General features: G+C 42.9%; 1 protein-coding gene across 1 annotated transcript in view; it reads left to right on the top strand.

Annotated features, from left to right (window-relative positions):
• Nucleotides 1-18,964, top strand: part of LOC311006375 (anoctamin-4-like) — a 54,426-nt gene that overhangs the window by 16,957 nt on the left and 18,505 nt on the right. Inside the window, exons 3-14 of the mRNA XM_083999192.1 lie at nucleotides 754-975; nucleotides 9,894-10,094; nucleotides 11,249-11,397; nucleotides 11,543-11,692; nucleotides 14,398-14,498; nucleotides 16,000-16,044; nucleotides 16,135-16,266; nucleotides 16,438-16,544; nucleotides 16,694-16,749; nucleotides 16,922-17,043; nucleotides 17,771-17,905; nucleotides 18,843-18,939. Coding sequence (XP_083855318.1) covers nucleotides 754-975; nucleotides 9,894-10,094; nucleotides 11,249-11,397; nucleotides 11,543-11,692; nucleotides 14,398-14,498; nucleotides 16,000-16,044; nucleotides 16,135-16,266; nucleotides 16,438-16,544; nucleotides 16,694-16,749; nucleotides 16,922-17,043; nucleotides 17,771-17,905; nucleotides 18,843-18,939 — 1,517 coding nt within the window. The remainder of the gene's footprint in view (nucleotides 1-753; nucleotides 976-9,893; nucleotides 10,095-11,248; nucleotides 11,398-11,542; nucleotides 11,693-14,397; nucleotides 14,499-15,999; nucleotides 16,045-16,134; nucleotides 16,267-16,437; nucleotides 16,545-16,693; nucleotides 16,750-16,921; nucleotides 17,044-17,770; nucleotides 17,906-18,842; nucleotides 18,940-18,964) is intronic.

The raw sequence follows: 18,964 nt of genomic DNA, 5'->3' as shown, positions 1-18,964 counted from the left end.
ATAGCAACAAAAAGTAGGCTACAGAACAAACAGGTCTGCAATGAGAGGTACAAACATGTCCAGGCAACATCCTCATGGTTTACATAATGACATCTCATTATATTTTGTGTCACTGATGTCAGACTGTGGTGTCAAATTGCTGATTAGTTCCTGATCACATTTTAACCGGGCTTGTGTTTCAATGCTGTTCAATGCTTCTACCAGCAGAGGGCAGCATTGCTGAAGAGATTTCTGTCATAGCTACTTTTGACAGTGAACTGAGTCCAGAGAGTACATGGAACTCATTTCCCTCATGATCATGTGTAATAGAGATGAACAGCAGCTTTTAGAGTATTTCACTGTAGAGACACTAAGTCTTAAAACACAATTAATCTGCAGCTTTTTGGGTCATTTTTGTTTTACAAATGTCAAAATTTCACTGGTTTTAATTCTTCAAATGGATAACACTTTATAATAAGTAGGCTGCACACTATTAAGCATTAGTTAAGCATTAATAAATACTGAATTCTTCATTATAACACATGGATACTCATTAGTGTGTAGTTTATAAATACAGTTAGTGCTTATCAATGATGAGTAAAACGTTTTAACTGTGTTTATAAACTACATACTAATGAGTTAATTAATTAATAGCGTGTACATATTATAAAGTCTTATCCTCAAATGAGATTATTTGAGGATTTATTTGTCATATTGTGATATTTTCTGGTTTGGATGTTCAACATCTTCACTCTGATTGTGCTCCTCCTCCAGGGTTTGATTGCGGGGGTCAAGTGGCCATCGGGTTCTCCCACTGGAAGAGTCCTTTCCCCAGCAGTCAGGACCTTCCCAGTCCGGACTGCGTTCGCTCCGAGACCTCCGGCGTCCCGCCCATTAATGAGCACCTGGAACCGGTGTCCTGCCCGGCGTCGCTGTCCATCAGCCCGCTGCCCACCTTCAGCGCCAGCCAGGAGACGCTGTGCGACAGCAGCACCAGTACGTACATGATATATATGAGCCAGATCGGCTGTGATTGATGGAGATGCTTCATGTTTGCGAGGAGGCAGATATGATGACACATGATCATCATCAGAGCTAACTTTTTTTAATTGCATGATCAAATTAAAGGCATAGTTCAAATTGGCCCATTGCCATAATCCAGTTTTAGGAGGTTCCTCACAGGTTATCTCATAGTGTGGTGAATGTGCAGGTCACAACTTGTCCTCAAGAGTGTTTTGGAGTTGTTGGATTGTGTATTTGATGAGTTTGATGAGGGAAACCAAGAAATTCCATGAGCCTCCGTAGCTCTGAGCAGCTCGTGGCTCTGCTCCGCCGTTCTAAAAACAGCTTGCACCGACATTTAAAGGTAATGAACCTACTCCTAAAACTATGGGATTATGGCAATGTGCCAAAATTTTTGTTGAACCATCCCTTTAATGTTATTATTTTACCCATAGTACTAGAGGTTGGATCAAAAGAGTATTTTAACGTGACATGCAAACATGCTGTTGTTGTTAATAATCATAACCATACTTATAATCATTCAAAAAGTAAAAAAATAATAATAATAATAATTCCTGTTGACATCAGCAGAGCTCTCAATAGAAACAAGGGAGGATGACATTTACAGCAGTCCATTAACCCAGTCACATTTCTAAGCTGCAGTGCTTTTACTCCAAAGCCCTCTCTCTATGTATTGTTTATAAGCTGCAGTGGAGGGTCAGTCAGAGCACAGGCTGATTTCTGCACTCGACTTTGGGAGCTGCACAGTGAACTCGTGTAACAGACGGCTGTAGGAATGCATTTTTCCACAGGGGGGGTTTTGTGCCGCATCACTGCCCCTCAAACTGATTTCTGAAGGCGTCTCTCCACAACATATGGACATGTCAGCTCTGTGTCAGTGTGTAAACATGCTCCTGCTCTTTAATACGCACTCACCGGTACATTTGTCAGTGTCATAGTGTGTGTGTCTGTGTCTGTGTGTGTGTGTGTGTGCCCTTGAGTCTCCATCCGAGGCACACTCTGATACTGCCATCAGTGCCAACTGTCATTGTTTTAGGCTACAGCAACACCGACACACCAGCCCTTTCCTCTGATTGGTCGCTGCCAGAGCAGCTTGACCTCTGATTGGCTGCCAGGGGAGACTGATTATGGATGCTGAAGAGCGGCACGCACCTCCTCTCTCTCTCTCTCTCTCTCCCTCCCTCCCTCCCTCCCTCTCCCTCATCCTCTCTCTCTCTCTCTCTCTCTCTCTCTCACCGTAAACATCCTGCTCATGCTTGTGTTTTTTTTTCCTCCAGAGGAGATTTGACAGCTTTTTGAGCTTTTCTGCCGCCTGCTCTCGGTGGCTCCACAATGACACGTCCTCCTGTGTGAGTGTGTGTGTGTGAATGTGTGTGTGTGTGTGTGTTTGTGCACACACAGTGGTGATGGATCGGCCGATGCAGTGATGAAGGAGTGAGGGGCTTAAAAAAGTGGGGATGCTGTTTCCCCCCGTGGGACGTCGCGTTTGTTTCTTTCCCTCAGCGAGGTCGTTTGCACGTTGGGTCCGGGGGGGGAGGAGGGGTGACCGCTGCGAGCGTGCACGCGTGTTGTGTCTTCTGGCTTTTTTGGCATCTGCTGCGGCCCTCCCTCCCCCTTTCCTCCCCCCTGAGTGGTGAAGCTGCCTCCCTTACCTCTCTCCACCTTCACACGGTGAGTGTCGTCAAGTTGTCTTGTAGCAAACGCAGGTTGTGGACGTGTTTTTGCTGCAGTGCTCTCTTTCTCTCTCTGTCTCCCTCTCTCTCTCTGTCTCTCATGTGTTGCTGTGTCCTACTCACACTTCTCTTTACGCTGCTTCATCTTCTTTCCCTGCATTTGACCTTCACACACACCACACACACTCTGAGTTGTTCGCATTCTCTTGATTGTAAATGTGATTTTTTTTTTGCTGCTGTTCTAGTTGTAAGACACAGAAATGGGTCATGCCTCTGTGAGTGTGTGAGTGTATGCGTATGAGTGTGTGCGCTCTAGCTCTGCCACCGTGTGTCACACAGGCACCAGCAGCAGGTCGGCAGGTGTGAAATCTCCACTGCTTGCTTGCATGCAACCCTCCTCCCCCTTGTACGCCCCGGGGCATGATGGGAGCATCCGAATGGAACGAACAGGGAAGTGACTGACACTAGATCCTCCTGGCAACAACCCCCCCTCCCTCCCCCCCACTGCCTATACTTCCCCATGCAATCTTTCATTCTCTTGTCATGATGCGATGTGAGTTCTTCCAGGCTGAGGTGTGCTTTGTCGTTTGTTTGTTTTTGTAGATGAGAATATTTAAGTTTAATTTTGTTAAAAGATAAAATGGTTTAATTGATCCAATCAAAAAGAGTTCACGTTTCATAATGAGGAGAAACCTACTGTTTATAAAGGCTAATCTGACCCAACAATAACCCTGTCTATTTACATTTAAGACCTAAGATGATGAAACAACTGATTTAGAAATTAAAAGCCAAACAAATGGGTTTTATATTTTTTGCACTTGTATAAAGTTTGAGTTGCAAAACATGATTTGACCTGGTACAACAGACAAAGTCAAGTTGTCCTGATTTTAAGTCACTAATGTGGATCAAGCTCCAAAAACACTGGGGCCTACATTTCCCACAATGCACGTTGATGTACGCACTTGTTAGAACTTCCACTGACAAATAATGTTGATACTGCATTGGCCATTTCAGCCCAGTGCTGCAGTAGTCAACACCACCACCACCACAGAGGGCTGCATGAGGCTGGTCTGGCAACAAATGGGAATAATTGAAAGATCTGTGGTTTTTCTAGATGAAAAAGCTCCAGAATGTTTATTTTATATATTCACTGATTATTGATGATGATCGTTTAGACTGCACTGCTCTCTGTAGGGAGTGTGGATCAATATTTACCCTCCTGTCATCCTCCTGGGTCAAACTGACACAGTCTGTTTTGACTGGTCCTTCTCTCCTCCTTTCCTTCTCCTTCCTCTACTTTCCCCACTCCTTTCCTTTCTTGTTCCTCCATTTCTCCATCCTTCTTTCCTTCCTTTCTCCCTTCCTTTCCACCACCCTTTTCACTTCTTTCCTTCCTTTTTCCCTTGGTCCTTCCTTCCTTCTTCCTTCCCTGAACCAATCTGTTCTCCTTTTCCATTCTTCTTTCCTTCCTGCCTCCCTTCCCTCCCTCATTCCTTTCTTGACCCAACATGTTCCCCTCCTTCATCTTTCTTTCTTTCTTTCTTTCTTTCTTTCTTTCTTTCTTTCTTTCTTTCTTTCTTTCTTTCTTTCTTTCTTTCTTCTTCCCTTCTTTCCCTCCATCCTTAACTTCTTCTTCCCTCCCTTGACCCAATCTGTTCCCCACCGCCTCCTCCTCCATCTTTCTTTCTCCATCCTTCCTTCTTCTCCCTTCTCTTGACCCAGTAGGACAACAGGAGGGTTAAGTTCATGTGAACTGCTATACGACTGACATGGGGAAAATAATTAATTGTCATAAGGAACTCATATAAATGTATTTATATTAAATTAATCTATTTATATTAGGCTACATACTCTTTAGTATTACTGCCCCATTTGTTTAAAGGCCGGTCTTGCACAGTCCAATGTGGTGGCAATGCTGATAGAGCAGTGTCTAGATATATATGTCTATGAGACCATCCTATACAAAGTTTCATTATTAACCTGCACTCGGTCACAGTTACTATTAATGACATTGTCAGCGTAATGTTAAAGTGTTGCATTCAGACAACAAAGGAAATTTCCACCTTAAGTCATTTGCCCAAATGTGAGTATAGTCCCTGTGGAACAGTAAGTGCAGCAGATGTACATGTAGCAGACATACTGAGTGAGAGTTTGCCTGTGTTTTTTTGTGCAGCTCAGCCTCTGACTGAACTCACAGCTCATCAGAGACTCCACTTGTTTCATTTTTCCCTCTCATTTCCGTACTGATCAGTGCAACTTTTATGCTGAAGTAGAAATACGCAAACACACGAGCCCATGTCTTAGAATAATCTCAGCCAGAAAATAAGCGGGGAACGAGGTGACACGCAACACAGGTGAGGTCACCCACCAGAAACTGACAGTGGATGTTGCAGGGTGGCCCTAATCAATTCTTTCCCATTCACTTTGTGTGCCATTGTGCAACACTCATACTTTAAAAAGTCCCTTTAGAGCCACAGATGTTTAGATCCTTCTGTTAATCCACAAATCCAGCAACTGATTTAGATGTACCTTTCAAAAAATGTGAAGTAACTACAGTACAGCAGCAGCAGCTTTAGTCGCAGCCTAATTAATGCTCACAACCTGCAGCTACAACTTCAAAATGAGACGAACACACGTACAAGATATGAAACGCTGATTAAATATGTATCTAACACGGTGACATGACGGTTGTAGCCTACCTACTGATGTATGCACACATTCATTTTCATGAGCCGCTTGCTCCGAATGCTGAGGGTCCTGATTCAAAACTAGAGGCTTGTTTAAATTATTGATGGGATATACTGTACATGAAAGGAGAATCAGGCTACTGAAACTGACATAATGGGATCAGCTGGATCATTTTACTACAGAAGACACACACCTCCCTCAAGATGTTGTTGAAGCACAAAGACACAGTGACAGAATGAGTCACGTCACAGATCAATACGCAACTCAAAGAAATTACTAAATCAGCAAAAGGAATTTAATGTTGACATCTCTGTTTGTGAATGTTGATCCCCGACTGAAAAAGTCAAGTTGTGTTAATTATTCAGTAACTGCAGGGGTGAACAGTGCATTTACTTCCACTATTTCTTTGTGTGTGGTGAATTTCTGACTTTTTCTCCACCACAAAGACAAATGGTCATTTCTACTCCACTGCATTTACTAAAAAAATATATATTTTAAAAAATGATAAAATAAAATGTCCTTTATTTTGAAATATGATTGATGGACCATAGACCTTTTCCATCACAGGTGAAAAACAATCACTGCCTGCTCCCCCACTGTCAGTTATGTCACCGTCCTAATGATGCTGCCTTAGATAAAGATGAGGCAGAAGATGCTTCACCAGAGATGTTCATGTTTGTTTCATCACATACAAAGTTGTCTGTTCTTCTGTCTTTCTGTCCCTATTGTGGTCCATTTCCATCTTTGTGTCACATTCTATTGTCTTTTCATTCTTCCTTCATAGTCAGCAGGTTGTTTCAGAGTCATTGGGTTCTCTAAACGTGGAACAATACTACAAGTTGACAAAAATACTTTTGATTACATCAGTACTTTAAAATCTACTTCTCTAATTCTTTCTTCTCCAGTTGATATCTGACTAAACAACCTTCACTTTTACTGGAGTAATGTTTGACCAGGAGGATCTGTTGTTATGCACTTTGTCCATCTGAGTTACTGTACTTCGAATGAAGTTTTTTTTTTTTTTAAATCAATTATTGTTTTCACTTTGTGCAATTGGTGCAACTGCAGTGTGTGTTTTGTAAATGTTCCCCTTTTTGTTCCAAATGCCCCATTCACCAGTCATCCCCACTGTATGTGGGCCAGGGGAGGGTGAGGGTGAGGATGAATTGTCAGACTGCCATTATGAAGAGTTCAAAGTCAACAACTGTCAAAGTCAGAGTGACTGTGAGCTAATGTTAGCCAATGTTAGTGTTCCACTTGTAATTAAAACTTGAGGAACTCTTCATTAGCAGCTCGTGCTGTCTGTATTTCCCTGCTGCGTGTTGATCAGACGTCCTTTCCTTAATGTTGTGACGCGGCGCCATAAGTTTCATTTAGTGTATCTGCCTCCTGCACCTCTGTCTGCTCGCTGCCAAAGCCTCAGCACCATGTGACCTGAGCTCTGGTTACAGACGTACCGCGGGCCCATTAAAGTTTGATGGATACATTGTTTGACTGGCCACTGTCTGAGCACAGCAGCATGATGTAGGCTAATATGTAGTGTGTCGGTCCTCTGAGAGCCAATATTTATAGTGAGCAATTCTCTCTCCCTATAATGAGTGGTGCTGCAGTGCTGTGGGTGCTGAGGTAACAGGGCATTGCTGAGCATCTTGAACACAGGGAGGTGAAGTTAACAAGCCGGAGCCGCTGATGATCCCCATGGTCGTTATGTGTATGCGCAAAGTCTTCTAATTACGAGACTCTGGCTCATTTACATACAGCACATTCCCAACATTTGAAAGTATGGTGTCCTGTAAGGGCTGCAGTCCCACATTGGACTAAAGCCTGCAGCAAAGTGAAATGTTTATCACCGATCTGAGTGAAGGGAGAGGACGCAGTTTTTTTTTTTTCACCAGCAGGAAATCCATCACATTTCTATTAGCTGCATCCACAGACTTCGGTGTTCCAAAGCATCTATGGCTGATTAAGCGTGAAGACGCCTCCCCAACCTCTATCTCCGTCCTACGGTACAACGGCTCAGCAGAAAAATGTAGCTGAGTCACCTTTACTGTCACCAACGAAAATTCAGCTCCGAGACACCCCCTCCCTCCCTCCCTCCTCCCCCCTGTGAGGAAGTCTCCCCCCTCTCCAGAGGCCTGAGAGTAAGAGATACAGACCTATTTAGATAGAACTGATTTAAAGTGTTTTGCTAAGCTTTGAATAATTTCTCACCCCATGAGGAGGACACCATCTGGTTGACTAATAGGCCCAATTAGTTTGTGTGTTCCCAGGTATGTGTGTGTGTGTGTGTGTGTGTGTGTGTGTGTGTGTGTGTGTGTGTGTGTGTGTGTGTGTGTGTGTGTGTGTGTGTGTGTGTGTGTGTGTGTGTGTGTGTGTGTGTGTGTGTGTGTGTGTGTGTGTGTGTGTGTGTGTGTGTGTGTGTGTGTGTGTGTGTGTGTGTGTGTGTGTGTGTGTGTGTTGTTCAAGGGCTTTGAAGGTTAATATTTGTTGAGGAGGTAAAACTTCCTGATCCATCAGTTTCTCTTTTGGTCACAATGTTCAAACTCACAGACTGAGTGAGTCCTCCACACTGTGAATGTCTCCAGACATAAGATGCACTTTGCATTAGTCCACAACTCTGCAGACTTCGAAATATAACCCACACTTCAGACTGTTGTGATGTTAAACACGGGGTTGCATTGGTTGCCACTTGACAATCCAAAGTTGTTAAAAAGAAAATAAAAAATACGAAGAAGTTTCATCCTATATGGACTGTTTCATTTTCAAATAGAGAAATATGAGGGAATTAAAAAGGCACAATTCAATGTCCCAATGAATGGTGTCATCCCATTAAAGATTCGCATGATCTGACCAATAGCTGTGTAATGTGAGTTGCTGACACTGAGTTTACACCTTAACTGCCCAGTCACACCAGTGCACCCAAACAACTGAGTGACCATAATTCGTCAGTAGCGATCGATAGATGGCCGATCGATACCAGCGACTCAGTCAATACTTGGCCAGCTGTGGATATGTCTGGCTCTCAGAGCTCACTGTTAGCTTTTTTCAGCACTGTGGCAGGTCAGAGAAGCAGCTACTAATATTAATACTGTTTATTATGAACTGCTGACCGAAGAGTACCCCCACATTAAAGGAATAGTTCACCAAAAAATGAAGTTCAGTCATTAGTGACTCACCCTCATGCTGATGAATACTCCAGAGTATAGTTTATTCCTCAAAATGCATCTGGAGACCCGGAAGGGCAGTTCGTAGTCCAACGAAAACTTTATGAGAGTAATAGCGCCCGACACAAAAACGTCCATAAAACTGCACAAAAACCATTTAATATTCCTCCATACTGCTCGTCAGCTGCAATCCAAGTGTCCTGAAGGGAGATAGTCCAGAGTTTACCCCAAACAACGTAATTTAGGAAATTTTTATAGCAGTCCTGTATTGAATTTGCCTGGTGCGTGCTCTCGCGTTCACGCAATGCACGTGTGCATTGTGCCCAACACAAACAGGTCCATAAACTACACAAAAACCTTGAAATATTCCTCCACACTGTTCGTCCGTGGCAGTCCAAGTGTCCTGAAGGGATATAGTCCAGAGTTTACCCGAAACAACGTCATTTAGGGTTAGGGTCCGGTCATGTCCGCGTGCATCGCGTGACCACGTGACCGCGAGAGCACGCACCAGGAAAATTCAATACAGGACTGTTTAGGCTGTAAAAATGTCCTAAATGACGTTGTTTCGAGTAAAGTCTGGACTATCTCCCTTCAGGACACTTGGATTGCAGTGGATGAGCAGTGTGGATGAATATGTTTGTGTAGTTTTATGGACGTTTTTGTGTCGGGCCCTTACTCTCACATTTCTTTGGACGAACCGGCCTCCCGGGTCTCCAGATGCACTATTAGGAATAAAAAACTACTCCGGAGTATTCATCAGCATGAGGGTGAATTTCATTTTTTGGTGAACTATTCCTTTAAGCTGTTTTAAGAAGTCCACAGGTATGTGAGCAGTTAAGCAAGTGGAAGATGAAATTATCTCAAAAAGGCAAAAAGCTACAGATGACACATTCCCCATATATATATTTTTTTTATTTCCAGTTTTTACATTTTCAAAATGACAGAAAAGGAAAAAGTCCTGCAGCAAAGGTTTGGGCCCCCTGCATAGTTAGTACCTAGTAGCCCCCCCTTTGTTATCTGAGAGCTCAAGTCTCCTGGGTTTCCCATTCTTTTGCAGGCTGCTGCTTTGTTTCCCTTTTTCACTCCAAACTGTAGAAAACTAAAATAATACACTGATATTGATTAAAATATTGCAAAAGAGTGTTTCATGTTTAACTAAATGCCGTTTAGAGGTCATTTCATCTTCCACTTGCTGAACTGTTCACATTAACAGAAATTTTGACCAGGGGTGCCCAAACTTTTGCATGTCACTGTAACTGTGGAACATAACAACTACAGTGTTTTGGCTGCTCCCCTCTCTATTCCATATTCAGTTGAAATATCCCGAATCAAAGTGAAATGTTGTCCTCTGTGTCCTGAACTGCAGGTGTGAGTTTATCTCTACATGGGTCTGAGCCCCAGCGGCGGAGCCCCCACCGACGCAGAGTCCCGCTGCAGCCCTTGGCCTGCGGCTACCAGGCAGCGGTCCGACCTCTGGCCTTCCCCTCCTGCGGGGGGGCAGACATCATGGAGGAATCCTCGGCAGAAGCTCCAGACTCCAGCACCCAGGACGATGTGCCCCCTCTCGGTGAGCCCCCCCCCCCCCCCGCCCCCCACCAACATGGGTCTGAAACCTCTGTGCTTCCTCTTCGCTGCGGTGTTAAGATAGAAATGATAAGAGGCTTAAACATCTGAACCCTCGTGTGTTCAGAAATCTGGCATGGCTGTTAAAGCAAATCCACCGTGTATTCCTTGTTTACTTTTTAATTGGTCTTTCCCCTTCCAGTGAAGCATCTCTTGTTTTCCGCTCCACATGGAACCGGAGGCTAATATAACACGCTCTGATGTTTAACTTGTGTTTTCTGTTCCCTTGAAACTGTTAATTACCTGAGAAACTACTTGGCTTCCAATTCTTTGGAGTAATAGTTGTCATTTAGGGCTGAAATTAGTCTGCTCACCAGTTACTGTGTGACAATAAAATGATTAATCAAGAACCCCTTAAATTTTATGTATAAGCAGGTTGTGCATCAAAGTTCAAAGTTGTGTTCATAGTTCACAGCCCTATTTATGAACTAGTGCCTCCTCCTACCAAACGTCCAAAGTCTTTATTACTGCCACTTCCCAAACCTAATGAATTTCACTTAGTGTCAAATGCATCTTTTCAGACTAGACACAATTTGCATAACAAAATGTGACATTTTTTCCCATTGTAATCTGAAAAGATGAAATGATTTCTTCATAAAAAATACTTTAACTGCTTAGCACCATAAATTCTCTGGTGCTGCCAGTTTTTCTGCCTTTCTCCTGTTTTCAGAGAGTTGGAATTACTGCACTAATGTGTTAACAGTGAGTTAATGTTGTTAACTTGGTGTGAAATCGATGTGCTCAGTTCAACATTCAGCAAAAAAAAAGAGTGTATTTGTGTTATGAGGAATGGGTGGAACTGCTCTGTGTAATGGAAGAGGTGTTGCTTTTATTGATGACCCCACAGAGAATTGTTAGTGACTTCTCTGTGGTGTATGGAGAAAGTCATGGCCATTAACTAACTTTTTTTAATTTGCCAAAAAAACAGCTGTTTGTACTGGTGCCAAGTGACCAAAAGCATTCATTACAGGTTTAATTGCATTAAAGTAATGACTTTATCAGTCACTCTAAAATGTCAAGCTGCAAACACAAACGCATAACAGACTCTGTTGTTGTAAAATGTCTCTTACTATCATGTCTCTGGTGCTGTGGCTCCAGCTGTGAAGGATGTGAACATGCGGCTGGAGAGGGAGAGGTCAGAGGGCATCAGCACTCCATCCAGAGACGACGACTCCACCCTGCTGAACCCGGGCACCCACAGCAGCATCCTCGATGACAACACAAAGTCTGATTCTGGTCCCCCAGAGGTCAGTTGTGAAACTCAGCTCTGGTCTGTCAGTCTAGTTTAACACCCACTCTGATGAATAATAGATGAGAGGTCATAGAAGACAAGGTACGGCAAGGTAGACGCTTCCTCTTTGATAACCTGATGTGTTTGATGTCCGTTGTCAGGGGCAGGGTAAGTCCAGTGGCCTTTACTTCAGCGATGGGAAGAGCCGCATTGACTACATCCTGGTCTACAGGAAGTCCAGCTCGCTGTCAGAGAAGAGGGAGGTGTTTGAGCGGAACATCCGTGCTGAGGGCTTACAAATGGAAAAGGAGGTAAAGAAGGTTTCACACTTGCTTCTTATTACTTTGATGATTGGTCGGCTGAATAATCAAGTTACATCACTAGCCTATCCTCTGTTGTTGGACATTATTGTGCTTGGCTTTTGACAGTTGGTGACCCACATCTGTTACATTTTGTCCATAAAGCATTAAATGCAACACACAGTGTTGTTAATTTACTGGAGTGGACATATTGAGGTAGGGAGTAGAGCTTTATATATGTGTATAACAGGGTCTTTGCTTCTCTTGCAGCATGTACTGGACCCATTTCTGCCTTTTTATGAACAGTTACATCATCAGAAAATAATGAGTGAAAGGATGTTTTTCATATAATTCACTGTGCAGCTCAGAGGCTTCCTGCAGCTGCTAGACACATATCAGGAGGAAGGTTTTGTTGAGTAGGACAACCTTAAAGGGATAGTTCAACATTTTGGCAAATTGGCACATTGCCATAATCCCTACTCTGTATAGTCTTAGAAGTTGGTTCGTTACCTTTAATTGTCGGTGCAAGCTATTTTGAGAACGGCAGAGCCAAGCTGCGAGCTGCTCAGAGCTACGCTATCACAACTTGTCAACGAGAGCATTTTGGAGTTGTTGGATTGTGTATTTGATGAGTTTAATGAGCGAAAGGCGGAAATACTGCGCACTGTGCAGAGCTCACGTCTCTGCCCCGCCGATCTAAAAACAGCTTGCACCGACAATTAAAGGTAACAGACCTACTCCTAAAACTATAGGGGTTATGGCAATGGGCCAATTTGCTGAAATGTTGAACTATCCCTTTAACCAATTCATTTCAGTTTCATTGGCCCTCTTGTTTTAGTGATGATTGGTCCTTCAAGTGCTTAGAATGAATCTAAATATCAACACTATTGTGTGAAATGCAGATTTTGTTTTTCATCACTTGGAGAAATAGAGCTGCCTGCCTCAGCTGGAGACAACACTGATGAGAGCGGTGAACCAAAACAATAAAGATGCAGACTGTAAAACAAACCACTGAGCTCCACAGAGCCTCAGAGACTCAAATTATCAGTGATCAGTCATTTGATCCATTGCTTTGTAAACATTGATTGGAGCAGCTGGAAAAGTTTCATCTGGCTACCTGTCCAGATTTATAATGCAGGAGAGGGAGAAAATATTTAGATGTGAAAAGATGCTTGGAATGTTATATTCACTTGATAAATAATCAAACTAAAAATGTTATGAAATATTTTTCTGTCCTCCATTTGCTTCATCTTAACCAAGCACCAAGTGTCTTTGCTAGTTTCAGATCAGTGCAGTTATTCATTTCATTTCTTCGTCCAGCTTAAACATTGTTTAAATAGCAAGTTCACCTGTTCAGCCATGAGTGTGTTGGTCTTTCATTGAGTTGTGGTCAGGAACGTTGTTGGTGTGTTGAGCGTAGGGTGACTGACCAACAAAAACATGGTTTGGGGTCAGTGGTGCAGTATTTCACTGTTATTATTAGACACTAATATACCCCTACACTGGCAGGCGCACAATGTTCCTGTTACACACAAGCAGAAAATGTTCTATAAATGTTTTGTTAGGTCAAGAGGAACATTATGAAGCGTACTTCAGGAAGGCCGTTGCGTCTTTGTGACATGTCACGGCCGTCTCTGCAGAGAAGCTTCTTTCTTACTACTTGTAAAATGCTTCACATTCATCACCACATTTTGTCGCCACGGTTTCATAACGCGTTGGTGATTTATTCACACCTTTCATCATATATCATAAAATATTTCTAACATTGTGATTTGTGCCATTACTCCACTGAGGAGCTGTGATTCACTCTGCTTCTTCGTGGGTGTGCTAAGACTGGACTGGTCACAATGTAAAGGTGCCAACAGTACGAAGAGACAGCACTGTGACTAGTTTATTTTATATTACACCTAAAAAACTCGTATTATTGTGCAGTAACTGTTTATATACATAGACCTCCATATCTGTAATTAGGAAAACATTCTGGTTAGGTGCTGTAAAACAAAACATGCTCAACTCTTAACCTCTCAAAACCTGATGCTGCTGTATTGTATAGGTTCCTGCACTGACAGACGGTGAATTAGCATTACTGTGATTACTCTGGCAAACCCCCAGCTGTATTCATAGCTTGCAACACGAGAAACATCAATATCAATTTGTTTGCAGACGCAGTTTAATGCTCGGGCCTGTAATGCATGTAATCTCAATTTTTAAAATGCTCAGAGCCTTTGTGCCCAGTCTCAGCAGGTCCAACAGCTGAGCGCTGTTCTGCTGTTTGTTGGTGAGCAGACAGAGGCCGGCAATACTCTCCCCCTGCTGCTTCTTATTTAGCAGAAGTGTCACTCGAAAGAGTTGAAAACGTGGATGGTATGACCTGGTGTGTGCGTGTGTGCAGCGGCGCCAAGGTCATCGTGAGGTTTGGTCTAAATTTGCAGGCAGCGATAATGGTTCTTGTCTCTCTCAGCCCACTTCTCTGTGTTTCTTGTGTTGGAGCCATTATGTTATTTTTAGGTCCCTTTCCTTTTAGCTGCTGATTCACGAACCTTTAGACTCACTCCCACTCTGTCAGTACCAACAGGTGAGGACAATGGCAGATCTCAGGAAACTGAATGTCGAGTAGCTGCTGCCTACACCGTCCCTGTGTGGAAGCTCAGATTAACAGCCACATTTGTTTCCAGACTTAAATACTTCTGTGTGTTTGTCTTTTTTTTTTTTGTCAGGCGTCCTTAACAAACAGTGACGTGATCTTCCTGAAGCTCCACGCGCCCTGGGATGTTCTCTGTCGCTACGCAGAGCTCATGAACATCCGCATGCCTTTTAGGTGAGTCAGCGGACACTCCTAAGTGTCTTATAGTGGGGAAAATGCACACCTGCCTCTATGATGCATCTCATATTTCGATTACATCAGGAATTTCAGCATATGCTGTTTTCACTCTGTCCAGCTCGCATCACATTCTCCACAAAAAATGAATAAATCTTTTAGTATGTAGCTACCTGTTTACATGGCCCAGATCTGGTACATCTACAGCATGATTCTAAGATGCTACTTCCACATCTGGACCACACAGAAATACCAGGGACTCACTCTGCCCAGATGTGGAAGTATGTAGGCCAGATCTGAGCCGAGGAAATTTTAAAGATTCTGATGCTTAACAAACGATACTCCATATGAAAAAAATAAGACCAGTATAGGAGAGCAGCAAATTAGTTAAAAACTGACTGTGAGCCACAGTATCAAATGTGAACATTTTTAACAGTCAAATTCTTAAATAAGCCTTCGATTATGTTCTGGTAGCCACAGTTACCAGCTGACCCCGGCTGTACCTTTTAGTGTTTCTGTTGTTAGTGGTTTTGTCAGTATTACTATAAGTAGCAGTAGTTGTGATGGGAATGTCAGGACTAGCACTACTTCCTAGACAGGGTTAGTAAAGAATGAATGAATGATTTATTCATTTTTAATGGGACAATATATCAATCAGCATTTAGTATTGTTGAGGAAAATTTTTTGCCTGTGGAGAGTCGAAAAACAAGACAAACAAAATATCATGCGCAATGATTTTATTCTCTACAGAGAGGGACACACACAGAACCACACGGCAGTGTAACTCAGGGTTGTGCCCACTAACCGGTGGTTGCAGCCTCTTCTTATACTCCATCTCATGCCTCTGCTTATCTCATTCCCAGTCATAAGATGAGCTCTCCTAGGCAATAATCAACAATCAGGGTGCAATAATCAACAGATGTGTCTCAAAGGTGATGTTATGGTAACCCCATTTATTGCTTTATCTATGTCACAGTTTAGTCTCAAAAAGGTTATACAGTACAGAGGTGATCCTGTTGTCTTACTCACCTTGAGGTTTATTGCAGTCAGGGTCAGGTTACCTCTAATAGACTTTAACAGGTTACTACTGTACAAGGCTAAAACTACAGAGACTAACTTCATAGAATCATTTACTAACATCAATAAAAGTTCCACCACAGTATGTAAATATGTGAGTTTATAGCCACGTGGCTAATTTCCATCTCTTATACCATTGGTATGTTGGTGTTAGAAATAAAAACAGTGAAAATAAACAATTTCAAAAGAAGACAAACAACATTACAGCAGACTGTAAAAACACAACAAAAACCAGGAGCTGGGGGACCACATGAAATTATTCCACAAGATTGTAAAGTGCTTGTATTGCTTGATGCCCATAATAAAGTGCTGGATTGTATTGCAGATAGTGGTAGTGTAGAGTTGTATCGATCATTATCCTTCTCTTCAATACTGAATTACTATCTTGTGCTAAGCTAATTATTCTCAACCTTCCATGTTCCAGAAGGAAAATCTTCTACAGACACCGACGGCACAAGTTTATGAGCAGGTGAGTGTTACTGTAGAGGCTGCTAACGTTGAGATCAGCTGACAAAGCTGGATTGTGCTGTGGCAGCTTAAACAGAGGCTTCACCCACAGGATGGAGAAGCGCATCAACAAATTCCGTGGCTGGCTTCCACGCAAGCCCATGAAGTTTGACAACAACACGCTGCCCGACCTGGAGGAGAACGAGAGCTTCACTGCCCCATTCAGCCGATCCAGGATACACCAGTAAGTTTCACGGAAGGGCCCTTTAAACACTCAGCCCCTGGTGATTTTCGCTTCATCGCATATTCCTGGCTGCTACTTTTTCCATTTCCTCCTTTGTGCTTCTGCCACTTGAAATTCTGCCTGTCGCCTCTCGTCGGACAGATTTGTAATAACCGGCTCTTTTCACTGCAGTTTCATCATCCACAACAAAGACACTTTTTTCAACAATGCCACCAGGAGCCGCATCGTCCACCACATCCTCCAGAGGGTCAAATACGAGGAGGGTAAAAATAAGATGGGTGAGTTTTTCTCTGTATGTTACACAAGATGAAAACGGAGAGAAAATGGAAGCTGGAGGGGATCGCTGCATTTTACAGATGTAATTAAAGGCCTGTTGCATTTTGCATTGACACATGTGTTTCTCTGTCTTTGCTCTGTATGCTTCCAGGGCTTAATCGTCTTCTGAGCAATAATTCATACGAAGCAGCTTTCCCTCTTCACGAGGTAATTTGACTGATCTCCATGAAGCCGTTCATTCGCTTAATCACGTCACCTGTTTCTGAGTCCTCACATGTGTGTGTGGTGGCTGATGTCTTAAAATAGGAACTTCCATTCACTGATGACACTATGCAGGTCCATATCTATGTGTGTGTGTGTGTGTGCATTATGTTAACAGGGGAGCTACCACAGCAAAAACTCCATCAGAACACACGGAGCGGACAACCACCGACACCTGCTGTATGAGTGCTGGGCCTGGTGGGGGGTTTGGTACAAGTATCAACCACTGGACCTCATCAGGTAACAACGTTCAGACTTCTACATTCTGGCTGTGTTTTTGTCAAATTTGCTTATTGCCATAATCCCTATAGTCTTAGAAGTAGGTTCTTTACCTTTAATTGTCGGTGCAAGATGTTTTGTGATCGGTGGGGCAGAGACGCAAGCTGCTCAGCTAACGCAACGGGGGTTCATAGTATTTCCACGTTCCCCTCATCAAACTAAATACACAATCCAATAACTCCAAAACGCTCTGGTGGACAAGTTGTGACCTGCGCATTCGCCACACTATGAGATAATGACATATAGTTATGTAACATTACGACACATGAAGCAAATACTTGGAACTACAGTACGTGCGTTTTTGAAGTCACTCTGCCCATCAGCCGTGTCTGGGATGTAGTTGTGGCTACGCATTTGCCTTGAAAACAACTCTGTCTCGTAACGTCCCATTATAATTTCATAGCGTGGTGAATGTGCAGATCACAATTTGTCCACAACAGTGTTTTGGAGTTGTTGGATTGTGTATTTGACGAGTTTGATGAGGGAAAAGCAGAAATACTGCGTGCTGTGCAGAGCTCACGTCCCTGCCCCGCTGATCTAAAAACAGCTTGCACCGACAATTAAAGGTAATAAACCTATTCCTAAAACTATAGGGATTATGGCAGTAGGCGAATTTGCCAAAATGTTGAAATATCCCTTTAAAGAAATATAGGATCTATTGTAAAAACGCATTGTGCTGCTGTTTCAGGAGGTATTTCGGGGAGAAGATCGGCCTGTACTTCGCCTGGCTCGGCTGGTACACAGGGATGCTGTTTCCTGCAGCTCTGGTTGGCCTCCTGGTATTTCTGTACGGTCTCTTCACTCTGGACCACTGCCAGGTCAGGTACAGTAAACACACCTCCTCTTTTCTCTCCGAAAAAAAAGAGATTTCTCTGGAAGCATTTAAAAAATATATACTGTCAGTTTCTGTGGAGGAACAAGCTGTGTTGTTTTTACATTACATACCGCTCAAATGCTCATTCAGACACTCAATTTATTTTGTGAAAAAGTCAATTTTTCTCACTGCAAAACTAATGTGGTGTTGCAGATAAGGCAGTGGGGTGTGAAATTGTCCCTTGTAACATATAGGGCATCTGTTAAATGAAATACAGGAAATTAAATGCCCCATATAGTACAAAGGTAGAGTCACCTTTTGTGCTCACATAGGGGATAGTGGTTAGGGAGAAAGCAGGGTGTAAAACACTGATGGCGACTTATAATTGTGCCAGTAAAGTTCCATGTGACCCGTCATATTAACTTACTGGCGCAGATGGCTCCAACAGGCCCGCAGTATTTAGTGAAACTTCACACTACAGAACTGCATCCTGCTCTCACACCCAGACAGTGGTACATGTGTTTGTTAAAAAATGATAAATCAACAATCATAATACGTATATGAGGCCTGCATGATATGATTTATTAGTCCACACTACTTTTTACTCATTTTTAGTAGTTGCAAGCCCCACCCACTTAGACCCACCATTCAAGGTTTTGAGCTGCGATGGAAATACAGTATGTTTTCTAATGGAGCAACATGATAAATAAATAAAAAGCAGATAAATAGCAGAAGAGTTATATGGGCATTTATCCCTTAACAAAGGGATAATTTGGCTTCTTTTCTTTTAAGAACTGAAAAGGCACAAACACATGCAGTCAGCCTACTTGCATTCCTTCTGTCACCTCATAATGTTGGGGTTTTTTGGTTGGTTACCCAATGACACTCACACTAACTCAAGGTTTACCAGAACATGATGATCTTAATGTTGTTGGTTTTTCTCCAGTAAAGAAATCTGCCAGGCCACTGACATCATCATGTGCCCCATCTGTGACGAGTACTGCCCCTACCTGAGGCTGTCTGACAGTTGTATCTACGCCAAGGTACGACAGCACTTCTTACAGTGAG

This window comes from Trachurus trachurus (assembly GCF_905171665.1).
Source record: "Trachurus trachurus genome assembly, chromosome: 23".
NCBI lineage: Eukaryota > Metazoa > Chordata > Actinopteri > Carangiformes > Carangidae > Trachurus > Trachurus trachurus.
The sequence above is the reverse complement of the archived record's forward strand: the minus strand, read 5'-3'. Positions and strand labels throughout refer to the sequence as shown.